This window comes from Talaromyces atroroseus (genome assembly GCF_001907595.1).
Source record: "Talaromyces atroroseus strain IBT 11181 chromosome Unknown scaffold_0, whole genome shotgun sequence".
NCBI classification, from domain to species: domain Eukaryota; kingdom Fungi; phylum Ascomycota; class Eurotiomycetes; order Eurotiales; family Trichocomaceae; genus Talaromyces; species Talaromyces atroroseus.
In genome coordinates this window covers 1,569,885-1,582,742 of record NW_017971432.1, presented here as the reverse complement: position 1 = coordinate 1,582,742, position 12,858 = coordinate 1,569,885, and the positions used below count along the sequence as shown (strand labels likewise).

Below are 12,858 nucleotides of genomic sequence, written 5' to 3'. Positions count from 1 at the left end.
CTCCGCCTAGAGTACGGATACCATGTTAATCTACGGAGTACACCGTACGTATCGTAACGAAACTATCGATTTTTCCCTGCTGAATAAAGAATTGTGAGGCAGGTAACACGGTGTCAATCGGTTAGTCCCAGAATCCTGTTAGGTCTTGTGCAGAGGAACAGGTCAGAGTCTCAAATCATCTTCAGACTGGTGAAAAACTTTACTAGCGACTGCGATCACTGACTTCGTTGTATGGCGACTTCACAAACCGGCGATCACTGCTATAGTAACACGCAAATTTTCTGAGAACTTGAGGTTCATTATGACATCTAGGTCAATAGCAACACTATGACACTATGACGATGAGTTCACCAGCTACGGCTCAGGACCTTACAATCCTACATTTCAATGATGTCGTGAGTTGTCTGCATTTTTGGTCAACGGCAAGTTCACTGAAGTCAACAGTATCACGTATCCAACACCGACCTCGTCGCACGTTTTGCTACTGCACTCACGAAACCACGCTCGGTAGCAGTGAATGGGTCCCCTCTCGCTCAAGGCGGCCCGACGTTACGCATCTTCAGTGGCGATGCGTTTTCACCATCACTTGAGGCTGCTGTTCTCCGCGGAGACCACATGGTCCCGGTGCTAGACATCCTAGGCATTGATGTGGCCTGTTATGGTAATCATGACTTTGACTTTGGCGAAGATCGGCTCGTGGAGCTGGTTAAGCAGACTAGGTTTCCATGGACTCTAGCGAATGCTGTCTCTACAGTAGGGGGTCGCCTACTCGCCAATGCGCATGAGTATGTGATAAAAGAAGCTGCTGGATACAGGATTGGCTTCTTCGGCTTAGCAGGCAGGTAAGTAACCTGACCTCATCTCGTGCTTGAAGGTCGGAAATTACTCCGTATCTAAGCTTACTCTGTTGCAGCGACTGGCCATCAAATTGCAAACATCTACCACATTGCACCCTCTTGGACCCCGCGGCTGTGGCCAGACAAGTGGCTGCGCATCTTCGACGCTCAGAAGAATGCGACTTAGTGATTGCCGTCACACATATGCGTCTGATTGACGATCTGGTCGTATCTAATGCCACTCTCTCAGGCGACGAAAGGGTAGATTTAGTGCTCGGTGGGCATGATCATCACGTTATTCGTAGGGAGCCTGGTGACAATAACATGGATCCGGAGACGATACAATCCGGATCTTATGCTTCGGGAGCCAATATGACCAACTTCATTGGCAATGTACGAATTGTTAAGAGTGGAACTGACTGGCGTGGTCTATCCGTCCTGCACCTACAAGTTAGGAGAGGAACTAATAGGGAAGCCTTCTTATCTAATATATCATGTAAACCCCCATGAGTCCACTGCTGGTACGCATGTCGTTGCGTTTGCTCATACAGGGAGTATAGTGAAGCAAATTTCGGATCTAGAACGATTACCCGAATACAATGATATCACACCTTTGCCACAAATGCTCCGCATCCTCGGCACTGTCCATGACGAGATTGAAAAAGTGGTCCGGCAGCCACTCTTTCGTACTGGTATTCCGCTAGAGGGACGAATGAGCCTAGTCCGTCGCCAAGAGACCAACCTAGGAAACTTGCTCGCAGATGCTATACGGGCTTTCATAGCATTGATCAATAGCGGGGCTATACGATGCGATCGAGTTATAAATTGTAACAATGGGTTGCCTCTCTGCATTCGCGATCTCATTGAGATTAGTCCATTCGATAATACATTTGTGGTCAAGCAACTGAGTGGAGAGGTGCTCTCTAAGGCACTTGAGAACTCCGTCTCGAATGCCCATACGGATGGACGGTTCTTAAAATTCTCAGGTCTTTGCATAACCGTGAACTGGAGATGGCCTGAAGGTCGTAGGGTTTGCAGCATCTTCCATACTCCGCCACAAAACGGCACACCACAACCCCTCGACATGGATCGCATGTACACAGTTGCGATGGTAGACTTTATCGGCTCGGGGTTTGATGGATATTCCTGCTTTCAGTCTGCCAAGACCTTAATCAATGTGGAAGGGGCAATAACGGACACAAATCTATTGGAAATTTTCAAGACTAGCGATGCGGATAAAGGGAATTCTGAGACAGCCGGTGACCATACGAATGGTGGTCAAAGGGCAAGAAAAACTATCATCCATCGATATCACGAGCTTGACGGCTTACCAATTGTGATGCCTATATTAGAAGACAGGATAAAATTTCTAGATGAGTCAAACCTATAGTTATGCTACGGGCAGACAAGAAGACCCTTGATGAATAGCGCTCCGCAGGTCACAAAACCCAATATCAAATCACCACAGATATCCGAATGTATTGTAGTGGACCTAGTTGTTAAATAGCTGTCATGGTGTAGAATTGTAAACGTAGTATTGGAACCGTCAGCACCGTCAGACGGGAACGATGTTCCAAGTCCTCACAGGCCCAGGCCCCGCGCTTCCCATGTGACAATGCGGGCCGTGCCGTGGAAATAGTGGAGTAATAGTGGAGTACGTGAGTCATCCCACTCAGCAATACGCAACCTCGTAGAGCAATCTAGAAAATCTCGGAATCTCCCAAAATACGAAAGAAATCGCTTATTGCAACGGGAAAGAGCAAGAACTGCACTGATGTGACAAGAAAATTTACGGTTTGTAAGATATTTGATTTGCGCTAAAACTACTTAGGAAGTAATGTTTCGAAATGTATCTCGAGGCTATAATTGTTATCATTGATTTAGATGCTCTTGCTGCCAATCTTAGTTCTCCACGCGCTGTGACGGTATCGCACGATGTTGGAAATGATATCGCCAGTGACGCGCTTCCTAGATCTACGTTGAACGCCGCAATCCAAATATGGAGCAAGGAGGGTTGCCCTATAGGCAAACAGGGACCAATTCCTAAGGGCTTACGTACAAACACGATATCTAAAGGAGACCGGACGCTATCCATTTCCGTGGGTAAACGAAGATAAGGAGTGGATTTAATCACCTAGTGCGATTCAACAATATATTTTTAAGATGTGAACAGGTGCCACAGGCTCTCATTCAGGCCTAAATTGAGGGGATCCTTCCTTCATATTGAAACAATTATGCCCCTAGAGTGTAAACACCAATATGAAGAACGTTTCGTAACAAGAAGCAGCGTTGCCGGCTGAGAGGCGTACTGCCATTTAGAGACTATCTAGCGTACGAGCCTGAGTCAGATCCGGAGTGGGAAGAGTGGATAAATCTGGTATATAGTTATACGCTGTTTTATGACTCCTTTACGGAGTAGAATGTAGAGATTTACATAAACCGCGGAGGCCGGGTCGATGCGCAGGCGGCATACCCATCAGCACATAGATGAACTAACGAAGGTAACCTTACCCCTCTCACTTATCGCCTGTCATGTTATTCTGGTACAACAAAGCGTTGATATCCTAATCTAAGGCGGTTAATAAGTTACATGCCGCCTAATTCCGAACGTATAACAACACCCTAGCGCATCACCCCTGCGACTATGAACTCCGAGTAAATGTGCTATCGCCGTTGGCGCGTTGGCCATCAGATTCTACTCCAACCTTCGTACGATATACTTGCACTTGACAATGGAAATAGCCTTGGAACGCCCACATACGAAGACCCTGGCGCTATGCACATGTTGAGCGCTTTTTAGTGCAACAAGAAATCACTGTTGGACTGTGCAGTCGTTTGAAGTCTTCACGCACATAGCTGCCGGGTGCCATTCAAATCATATATAATCGCCTAGCTAGATTAGACACTAGCTTAATAGCTTGATTTGCTGATATCTCAACACCAAATTTTGTACGATACAACGATTACCCTGTTTCACGCCAATGCACGTTGGTTTGTTGGCTGATTCATTGATTTCTTACCCAGGCGCTTCGCCGTCAAGTACGTAGCCTACCACAAGTATATTTATCTTCCACGACTGCGCCTCGTGTCTTTGCTAGGTCCTTCGATGGCAATTTACTATTGGACCTACTCATGCATGCCCTTTAGCCCATGCCGCGAAACCCTTAATATGCCTCTACGGAGAGAGTTACAAGCCAGAATATATCAATACGCAACATAGATGTCCACTATCAAGGTCACGGTATCAAACACAACGCATCGAATTTCGTTTTAGTTTTGGATGTTGAAGTTTAACGGCGAGAATAAAAATGTCGTTTGCGTCGAGCACTGACGCGGCCGACCGGCGACGTCAACAGAACAGAGAGGCGCAGAGGAAAAGGCGTAAGTGATCAGTCGCAATTCGTCCGTTGGCTAGTCCATAACATAAACTATCACGACCAACAACAATAGCCTAAGTACTGGAAGCATTGGCTCACTGAGGTGATAGGCGACGCTTTAAAACTCAGAATTCAAGAACTGCAGGCCAGCAACATGGAGCTGTAAGCTTTCAAGGATGCCACGCTCAGATCATCAAGACGTTTAGCCTCGCCCATTTCCAGCGCTGCACCCAAACCAGGGTCCACCAGCGGCCGCCTTGGCCATTGTGCTAGTTCCTTGGAACATGATCTCACTCGTCACATTGGTGAGCAGGAAAGGAAAAGTCCATGTACGACTTTGAATCTTTACTTGCCGACAGTCGAGGATGAGCTCTTAACCCTGAATGGCTCGTCATCAAACCTTTATAGCCCCGAAACTAGTCGCCCAATTGGCTCATCAAATCGACAACTATGAGCAAGTCTTGTCGCCCTCAAATTTGGAAGCGCGGTCCGTGAGGGCTAGCGAGGATGTCGACACGCTCTCGACGTCTCCGTGGTTACAAACAGCGGCCGTGTCTAGAAATGAAGATCTCAATTCCGACATGAGTTTTGACTGCTTACAGGCTGTCTTCTCATCGCCAAATTCCAACCCCCAGACCGAAGCTAGTAGTGCGAGAGGACTGGACACTGCCCTGAATAAACAACCGAGCCCGATTTCTACTTTACGTGATGACCATAGCAAAAAATGGCACAGGGCCGTGCAGGTAGCCATCACAAATCGACAGGCCTCGATAGTGCATCTTCTTGTAAAACACGGTGCCAATGTGAATGCCCAATACGATAAAGGCCGCACAGCGTTGCATCATGTGGCTGAGACCAATGATTTCGAGATGGCCCAGTTGCTTATCGATTCACTTCTGGGAGCACGGGTCAGCCAAAAGGCATCATGATAGAGCATCGCTCATATTTGGCTAACGCCATTTCCCAACAAGAAGCGTGTCGTGTGGACAAACAATCTAGGGTACTCCAATTCGCAAGTCACAGCTTCGACGCAATCCTCGTCGAGGTGCTCACGCCGCTGCTGGCTGGGGCATGTGTGTGCATTCCATCGGATGAACGCCGCCTCAACGACCTGGCCGGTGCCATAAGAGACTTACGCGTAAACTGGATGGGGGTGACCCCAACTCTGGCTAAGGTAATAGACCCTAAAGATGTGCCCGAGCCGCAGACGCTCTGCCCCTGGGGCGAACCAGCCACCGGGGAGGTAATAGAATCGTGGGCCGATGCAGTCGAAATGATCAACATCTACGGTCCTTCCGAGGCCTCCGTGGAATCTACGTTTCATTCGTGGTCCAAAGGAACCCGAAATCCGTCTCACATTGGTAAAGCAATAAAAGCAGCCAATACCTGGATCGTTCGTCTCGACAATCGAGAGCAGCTCGCTCCTATAGGCACGATTGGCGAGTTAGCTGTGCAAGGGCCAACTGTGGCCAGGGGGTACTTACATGACCATGTCCGCAGCTCTGTTTCGTTCAAAGATGGCGCTCCTTGGCTGCAACCTGATGCCGTACACCGACGCGTTTACTACACGAGCGACCTCGTGCGATACGCCGCCGATGGAAGCTTGGAATTTTGGGGCAGGCGTGATACACAAGTCAAAATTAGGGGTCATCGCGTCGACCTTCAGGAAATTGAATATCATATCAACCATAGCCAAGCAGGGAGCTACATGACTTCAGTCGTCGAGGTGGTTCGACCCGCCTATAGTCCAACCCAAAATATCCTTGTTGCTTTCATTTGTGAACGACGCGACGCCATCTGCTCATCCGGGAATCCACTCCAGGCTGTCTCGAACGCCTCCCGAAATACCGCGGTCATGATTGAAAAATATCTGGTAAACTGCTTACCGGCTCTTAACAACCCCCGACTAGCACAATTTGCATCAATTATTTCGAAAGAGCATGCAACGGTGAAAGAAAAGCAAGCAAGCACCGGTTACTTATCTTTCTCCTCCTTACCTCATGCATTCGTTGACGATTTCTTGCGCGAGGTGGCAGCTCCCCGCTTAGGCGTCGAAGTTTCAGATATCGAAGACGCTGCCTTGGCCACGGATTATCAAATTGAGAACCTTGCGTGGTCTTCCTTAAAATCGCGCGGTGGCACGAACTATATACGCTTCCAGTTCAGGAATGCTGGTCTTGACCACCGGCAACTCCAGCTGGCAATTGAGCGGCTTGTCTCGTATCACCAAATATTACGCACAGTCTATTTGGTCTACCAACGACGTGTCTATCAGGTTGTGCTAAAACAAATACCAGTAGAGATTGTCCACTGCACTCAAACAAGAGACGTATCCAAGACAACCTCGGCCTTGATCGAATCCGACTCGCGCCAGCCCGTTGACATTACCCGCGCACTCATCAAGTTCTGGCTAGTACGCGACACGTACGGCGCGGTGAAGTATCTCGTTCTCCGCGCCTCCCATTTACAGTACGATGACGTGAGCCTGATCAGACTATGTAAGGAGCTTGGCTTAGCGTTCGCTGGGGCTGATCTGCTTCCAACAAGCCCATACTTTGGCTACGTGCATTTCGCAGCCAACCATGATGAACAAGGCGCCAGGCAGTTCTGGCGCAGTATTCTAGCCGGATCTTCAATGACTAGTGTCGTTCATCACACAAGTATTCCTTGGAAACATGTGTTAGACAAGTTGAGATGATTGTCGACACCGCCATCGTCCGGTCTCACTCGGATATCACCATTGGCACTACTATCAAAGCTGCTTGGTCATTGGTTCTGGCTGAGATGGCTGGTAGTGATGATGTCGTGTTTGGCTCCGTTACCTGGGGGCGAAACGCCATGTATCCCGGTGTAGAAGATGTGACGGGTGCATGTATAGACAACATCCCAGTGCGTGTGCGTCTCACTCCCAACATGACGCAACTGGATCTTCTACAACAGGTTCAAGGCCAATATTTTGAGGCCGTCAGCTATGAGAGTTTCCGGTTCAAGCGCATTGTAGAGGAATACACCGACTGGAAACCTTGGGAGCGACTGAGCTCCCTAGTTGAGTACGAAAATCTAGGGGAGGACTTCACCCATTTCATCATAGATGAAAGGCATGATTTGGTCGTTGATGAGGTCCGACCGCCTGCAGGTCGGCACGATATAACGATCTATAGTACTCCAGTAGGCGACCAGGAGACCTTCATCGCGCTTGACTTCTGCAAGGCAGTCGTGACTAAGCCAATGGCACAGAGGATGCTGACTCGTATGATAGAGCACATACGACAGCTTCACGATGATCCATACGGGCCGATAGTCCTCGGTGCAGTCCACGAGACTGGACTACCGCACATTCCCATTCCAGTGCCAGCCACAATCTCTTCAGAGGCCGATTCATGCGTGAGCCACGATCACTTAAACATCGAAAATCTTGACGATGACCTCGATGACCCAATACGCAAGCTTGTGGAGAGAGCGTGGACTGAAGTCCTGGTGTGCCAACCTGTAGAAGGTTCTACTAACTATTGGACGGACCAGGTGCCGTTCTACCATGTCTGGGGTAACCTCATGGCTTCATACGGATTAGCAAAGTACTAGCAATATCACCACGATCTAGGGTCTCGCTATTATCTAGATCCTCGTGACACTTGAGACTCATTCCCCCGAATCAATCCTATTCTTTGTCGCAGCTCGAACGGCATATCCCGCAGAGGCTGGAAGATTCTCGCCGGATGCACGAAGTTAATACCGAAATATGCGGTATAACCGCCAGTCGCCTCATCCACCGAGAGAAGTGCATTTTTCAGGGATCGCCCACCCAGAAGCTTACCATCAGACTCCAGGTTGAATGAAATCGTGACTGGGGTACTTTTCTCTTTCGCTAGTTCTACCACAGCAATTGCTTCATTTAGGTTCGTCACTGTTACGAGTGACAGCATCTCTACCCCCTCATCGACCAAGGTAGAGATTTGATCACGGTATGTCTCCTTTGCGGATGCGACTGAAATTTCATGAGGAGAATAAGCTTCGTAGGCGTCTCGAAGCGGACCTACAACGCCATCAAGAACAATGCAGATATTCGGCGTTTCCTTCGTTAGCTCGCCTCGCACTTGCTTGAGAAGTTTCACTGCAGAACGATTGAGATCTAAGATCTCGGTCTCTGTGAGATTCAATTGCTCAGCCCATGCAGAAGATGCTCGCCAAGTGCGGGTGTCGAGGATAATCCCCATTCCATGGGAGACAGCAATATTGGCATAGCACTTGTAGAGGGAAGCAATCAAATCTCGGCCCGAAACGGATCGCAGCAACGGTGCGCTAGAGAAACAGGGAAGATGGAATTTGTGTCTATAGTAGATCGTTGTATCAAAGCCGGCTTCGGTAAGGAAGGGCACAGAAGAGTTGAAATGGGCAGGAACCATCTTCGCCAGGATGCCCGACTATGCATTGGCGATGAAGCCTTTGCGAAATTCACCCGGGACAAAATATTATCCTAGTTATAATTATATTCTCTTCCATCCCCTTCTTATTCCTCCAGATGTTTAAAACATAGTACTGAAATTCTCACTGGGAATTGGCGTTTGTAACACGACGCAACAAGTTGTGGTCGAGTACGTAGTATGTGTAGGATGTGTCAGCAATGTCGTGTTGGATGTGTCAGATTTAGGCAAGGGGAACCACCGAAAGTAATAGCATGTAATTAGTTATATAGAATACTATATACAATATAATAGAAATGAGTTTGTACCTACGTAACAGCGGGAGCTGGGTTGAAGAGAGTCTTCACTGAGGAGATATCCCGCTGAGATTATTTATGCTGCACACTAACAAATCATCATAGACAGAATTTTTACTATAGTAAGCTCTTGTCACTTTACTATGGGCATCCGTATGAACTAGCAAAGGGCTCGTAGCAACAGGATTACCAGTATAATACTACTAGAATTATCATTGTATCATTGTATGTATTAGATGTGCTTTAGACTACTTGGCTTGACAGTCGAAAAATCTTTCGCAACTTGTACTCCTTACTACCCCTCTCACGGAGTCCTGCATACAGATCTTGAGGTTCAAAGCTCAAACATAGAGTTAGCCTGAGACGTCCTAAATATACAACGCCCTTGCAGGACACCTTTGTCGCCTACGGTGTGGAACGCTTTTACAATTATCATAACAGGACAAAGCCTTTTAGCCAATGTAACGACAACACAACATGTGTAAACATCAAACTCCATGTCCTATTCTGAACGTCCTCCAATTAGATACAAATACGTCCCCCCAAAGGAAAAGACCAAGTAGGGATAACAACCTAGTTACTTACTAGATAGATTCAACCACCAAGCTAGGTAGGATACAGATAAGCATAAAAAAGTAGAAAAAACCTTGGAAAAAAAAGGAACAGGGGATAAAAAGCAATCGAAGCGATGAGCTCCATAGTTGCATAGGCAAACAGCTGCCCTAAGACGAGAACAATAGAAAAAAACGGTGTCCAATTAATTAGAGAAATCAAAGAGGGTATGCATTAGCTCATGCAGGCTTGAGGTTCAGTGGGGTGTCCAAATGTCAGCGTATGGTGTCAGCATATAACGTGGGGGCAGGATGTCGTCGAATTAAAAGATGAAAAGGTGGGAAGAAATGCTTTGATGATCAGAGACGAAACGAGGATCTGGGATCACAATGGTAAACAGATTCGAAGTGGCGTCATGCTTGTGAGAGAGCATCATGGGGCTGAAAACTGTGTACATGAGTACCTATTAACGGGTGCGTTGTTTACCTAGCCCCCGAAATCCGCCCATCAGTAATTTCATCGGACTATGAGATTGTGCCTTTGAAGAAGCTGGCGCTAATCCTGACGTCGATATCGATAGCTTCCGTGTGAAAATTGGGGACGAAGTGCTAGAATTCGTCCTCAATCGAGACCGTGTCATAGAGGACTCAAGATCTTCAGGGGCCGTGGCGAGGGACAAGGATAATGACGGATTGCGCGGGCGAGAGTAAGGAAACGTGTTGATATCTGTCGATAATGTATTTGTTCTTTCGACAGACGACCAATCGACTTCACCATAACTTGCTAATGCCGAGTGCGGATGGGGCGTGAGTATCTCAAGATTGGGGCTGGAGGAAGTTATAGGGGACATTGGGGTCGTGATGATCGAGAGTGGATGGGGGCCCGATTTGAGAATATCAGCTTGATTCTGTGATGATGATGACTCTAGTGGTTCGACAGAAGATGATCTCGAGTTCTGCATGGATGTGCTGGACCAGTCATGTGAATGAACTTGTTTCCAAGATATTGCGCTCGTAGTGGTGTCGTCACTAGCGGCACTTGAGGTCCGAATAGAGCGTGGCCGTGAGTAATTTCGCTTCATTCCATGATCTGGCGTACACCGATTGCTTGTAGAAGACCATTGAGATGGGGTTCGTCTCGACCGTAATTGGTGTATCTCTGAACAATCTGCATTACGGCTGCCCTGTCTTTCTTTCAATGAAGAGTCCGCTCGAGGTCGTGATCGGCCGCGTCCTTGGTATTGAGAGGAGCGGGTACGTACATGACTCTGAGAATCAATGTAAGCAACCTCGCCACTCTGGTTCAAGTCACGGTAGACCATGGCCGAATAGCGCTTAGGACGGTCTACTGGGCTCATGCCTGATGCGCTTGATGACCTCTTCGTTGACGATCTTTTGCCGGCATTAACCGGACGGTCAAGGATATTGTTTTTTCCCTCCGGTTTGCACGTAGGATGACCCATTCGAGCAGATAAAATTGCTTCAGTTGTGGGACTGGAGATCATGACAATGCTGGGTCTCGAAGCCGGCGCAGTGAAGACGACCTCCCTGGCCTCGAAGACTTCGTGCAATTCAGAATCATGTGTTACTTCCTCATCGATATCGTTGGCGAGTATGAGTTCCTCTCGGGGATAGTCTCCAGACACTTCCGGCATGTAGCACACTGGCGACAAATAGAAAGGAGATACCGGGGCGGTTACATACTCGGTGCAAGGAGACACGTCGCCGTTGTCTTGATCCTGATATTGGGCAACATAGGTAGCCGCACTGCTGCGTTTTGCAGTTGTAATCGAGAGACGGTTTGAATAAAGGCTGGACGAGTCATCTGGCGACTCCAGTCTCGATGGAGACAGCATTCCAGCCTCGGCCTCGCTGGCAGACTCGTCGACATCGTCCTCGTCATGGCTGCCGGTCTCGCCTTCAGTTGGCGAGAAGACACTCTGCGAGCTGGTTTCTGACACGTCTTCCTCTTCTGATTCATATCGCTTCCACGATGGTGCCGGATGCATCTGTAGTAAATCTGGTTGATTTGATTTCACGGTCAAGTCAGGAGCCTCCATGCTATTGTTGCTGTTCTTGTCCTCCGGTCTCGCTTTCTCTGCTTTCCTTGTTAAAAGCACCCACGGTCAGACATAAGCCTTGATCTCAGCAAGATGGTTTTCTTGAGGATATCGCTCTGGCGGCCGGAGGGGTAACTAGCTGGGACAAAGAGAAAGGCAAGAATCAATGAATGACATGAGGGGGGAAGAAAAAGGACATGCGTAGCACAAGGGTGAGACAGCAGCTAAATTTGAAGCAGCAACAAGCAAAAGGTCAAAGCACTCGATCCCAGTCAGGAACGAGTCTGAGAGAACAGTCGTATATGGCAACAGGGGGCCCTTCGGATGCGATCTGCCAGCATGATGACCGACCGAGCGACAGACAGGGGGCCAGGAATTTGACAGGCCGGTGCATTCTCAGAATGGATATGGGCGAGCCCTGGCATGGCATCATGATGGTCCGGAACTGGAAAGCTGAGGGTCCAGCTAGTTGTTGGATTTGCTCCGACGTGAACCTTGAAGAGAGCCAGAGAGTCGGAGAGTCGGCGGCGTGCGTGGCATTAGCGGCGGAAGGCCGCCCCCTCACGACTTCCACGCCCTCTCTCCTCCTCCCTCTCTCCCTCTCCCTCTCCCTCTCTCTCCCCTGTCTCGCTCTCGCGCACCGCCTACATTACTTACTCTATTATGTGCAGCATACCTGTTCTGAGAACGCCCCTCCTGTCTACAGAGGCTGCTGCAACAGTGTTATCCTTGATCACATCCTTGTCAGGATTCGGAACTCCGGCTCACTTATACTTCGCTAGGGCTCGCTGATATGACTGGTCCTGTCAAGGGAGAGAATCTAGTTAGCCTGCTTTTCCATGTACTCACTTCTGCTATAGTGATCCGTTATCCAGCCAAGGTGTGAAGGAGGGGGCCACCGGGAATTCGAAAGTCGCTGACAGGTCTAATGACTCCAAACCCGTCATGCTGCATAGCAGGACGAGAGGGACAATTGCAGAAAACTAGTCATGCTCTGTCCCTGATTACGTACTAGCCAGTCCCCAACACACGGCAAACGCTGCGCTCCGTGCTCCATTTTCAACGGCCATGCCATGATGGGACCTCCTGCAAGAGACTGATTGTCGGACTTGACGTGCATGGTTAATGGTCCACCGACTAGTGAAGCCATTTAACGTGGGTGTGTGACACGTCCTGCGGCCGGTTGTCGCAAGGTACGCCGGACTAAAGAACTTGGCAGGGGTGACACGTATCACTCTGAGAAATCATTCCCTGTCTCGGTGAGACTCTGTGAGACGTATATGCAAACCCTTGGCAAAATCCGGTTTGTTTCAAGAT

The 12,858-nt window shown here is 48.7% G+C and overlaps 3 protein-coding genes across 3 annotated transcripts; 2 read left to right on the top strand and 1 right to left on the bottom strand.

The window, feature by feature from the left end:
• Positions 1 to 335: 335 nt before the first annotated feature.
• Positions 336 to 2,226, top strand: UA08_00561 (hypothetical protein; the record flags this gene model as incomplete). The annotated part of the gene is made up of 4 exons (XM_020260381.1): positions 336 to 395; positions 445 to 842; positions 914 to 1,229; positions 1,348 to 2,226. 4 exons carry the CDS (start codon positions 336 to 338, stop codon positions 2,224 to 2,226), a joined length of 1,653 nt encoding a protein of 550 aa, XP_020124730.1.
• A 1,918-nt stretch (positions 2,227 to 4,144) lies between these two features.
• On the top strand, positions 4,145 to 7,795 carry UA08_00560 (hypothetical protein; the record flags this gene model as incomplete). The annotated part of the gene is made up of 4 exons (XM_020260380.1): positions 4,145 to 4,217; positions 4,622 to 5,090; positions 5,213 to 6,873; positions 6,903 to 7,795. 4 exons carry the CDS (start codon positions 4,145 to 4,147, stop codon positions 7,793 to 7,795), a joined length of 3,096 nt encoding a protein of 1,031 aa, XP_020124729.1.
• Positions 7,796 to 10,559: 2,764 nt separating this feature from the next.
• On the bottom strand, positions 10,560 to 11,541 carry UA08_00559 (hypothetical protein; the record flags this gene model as incomplete). Its single annotated transcript, XM_020260378.1, has 2 exons — positions 10,560 to 10,640; positions 10,744 to 11,541. 2 exons carry the CDS (start codon positions 11,539 to 11,541, stop codon positions 10,560 to 10,562), a joined length of 879 nt encoding a protein of 292 aa, XP_020124255.1.
• Between the last annotated feature and the right edge of the window lie 1,317 nt (positions 11,542 to 12,858).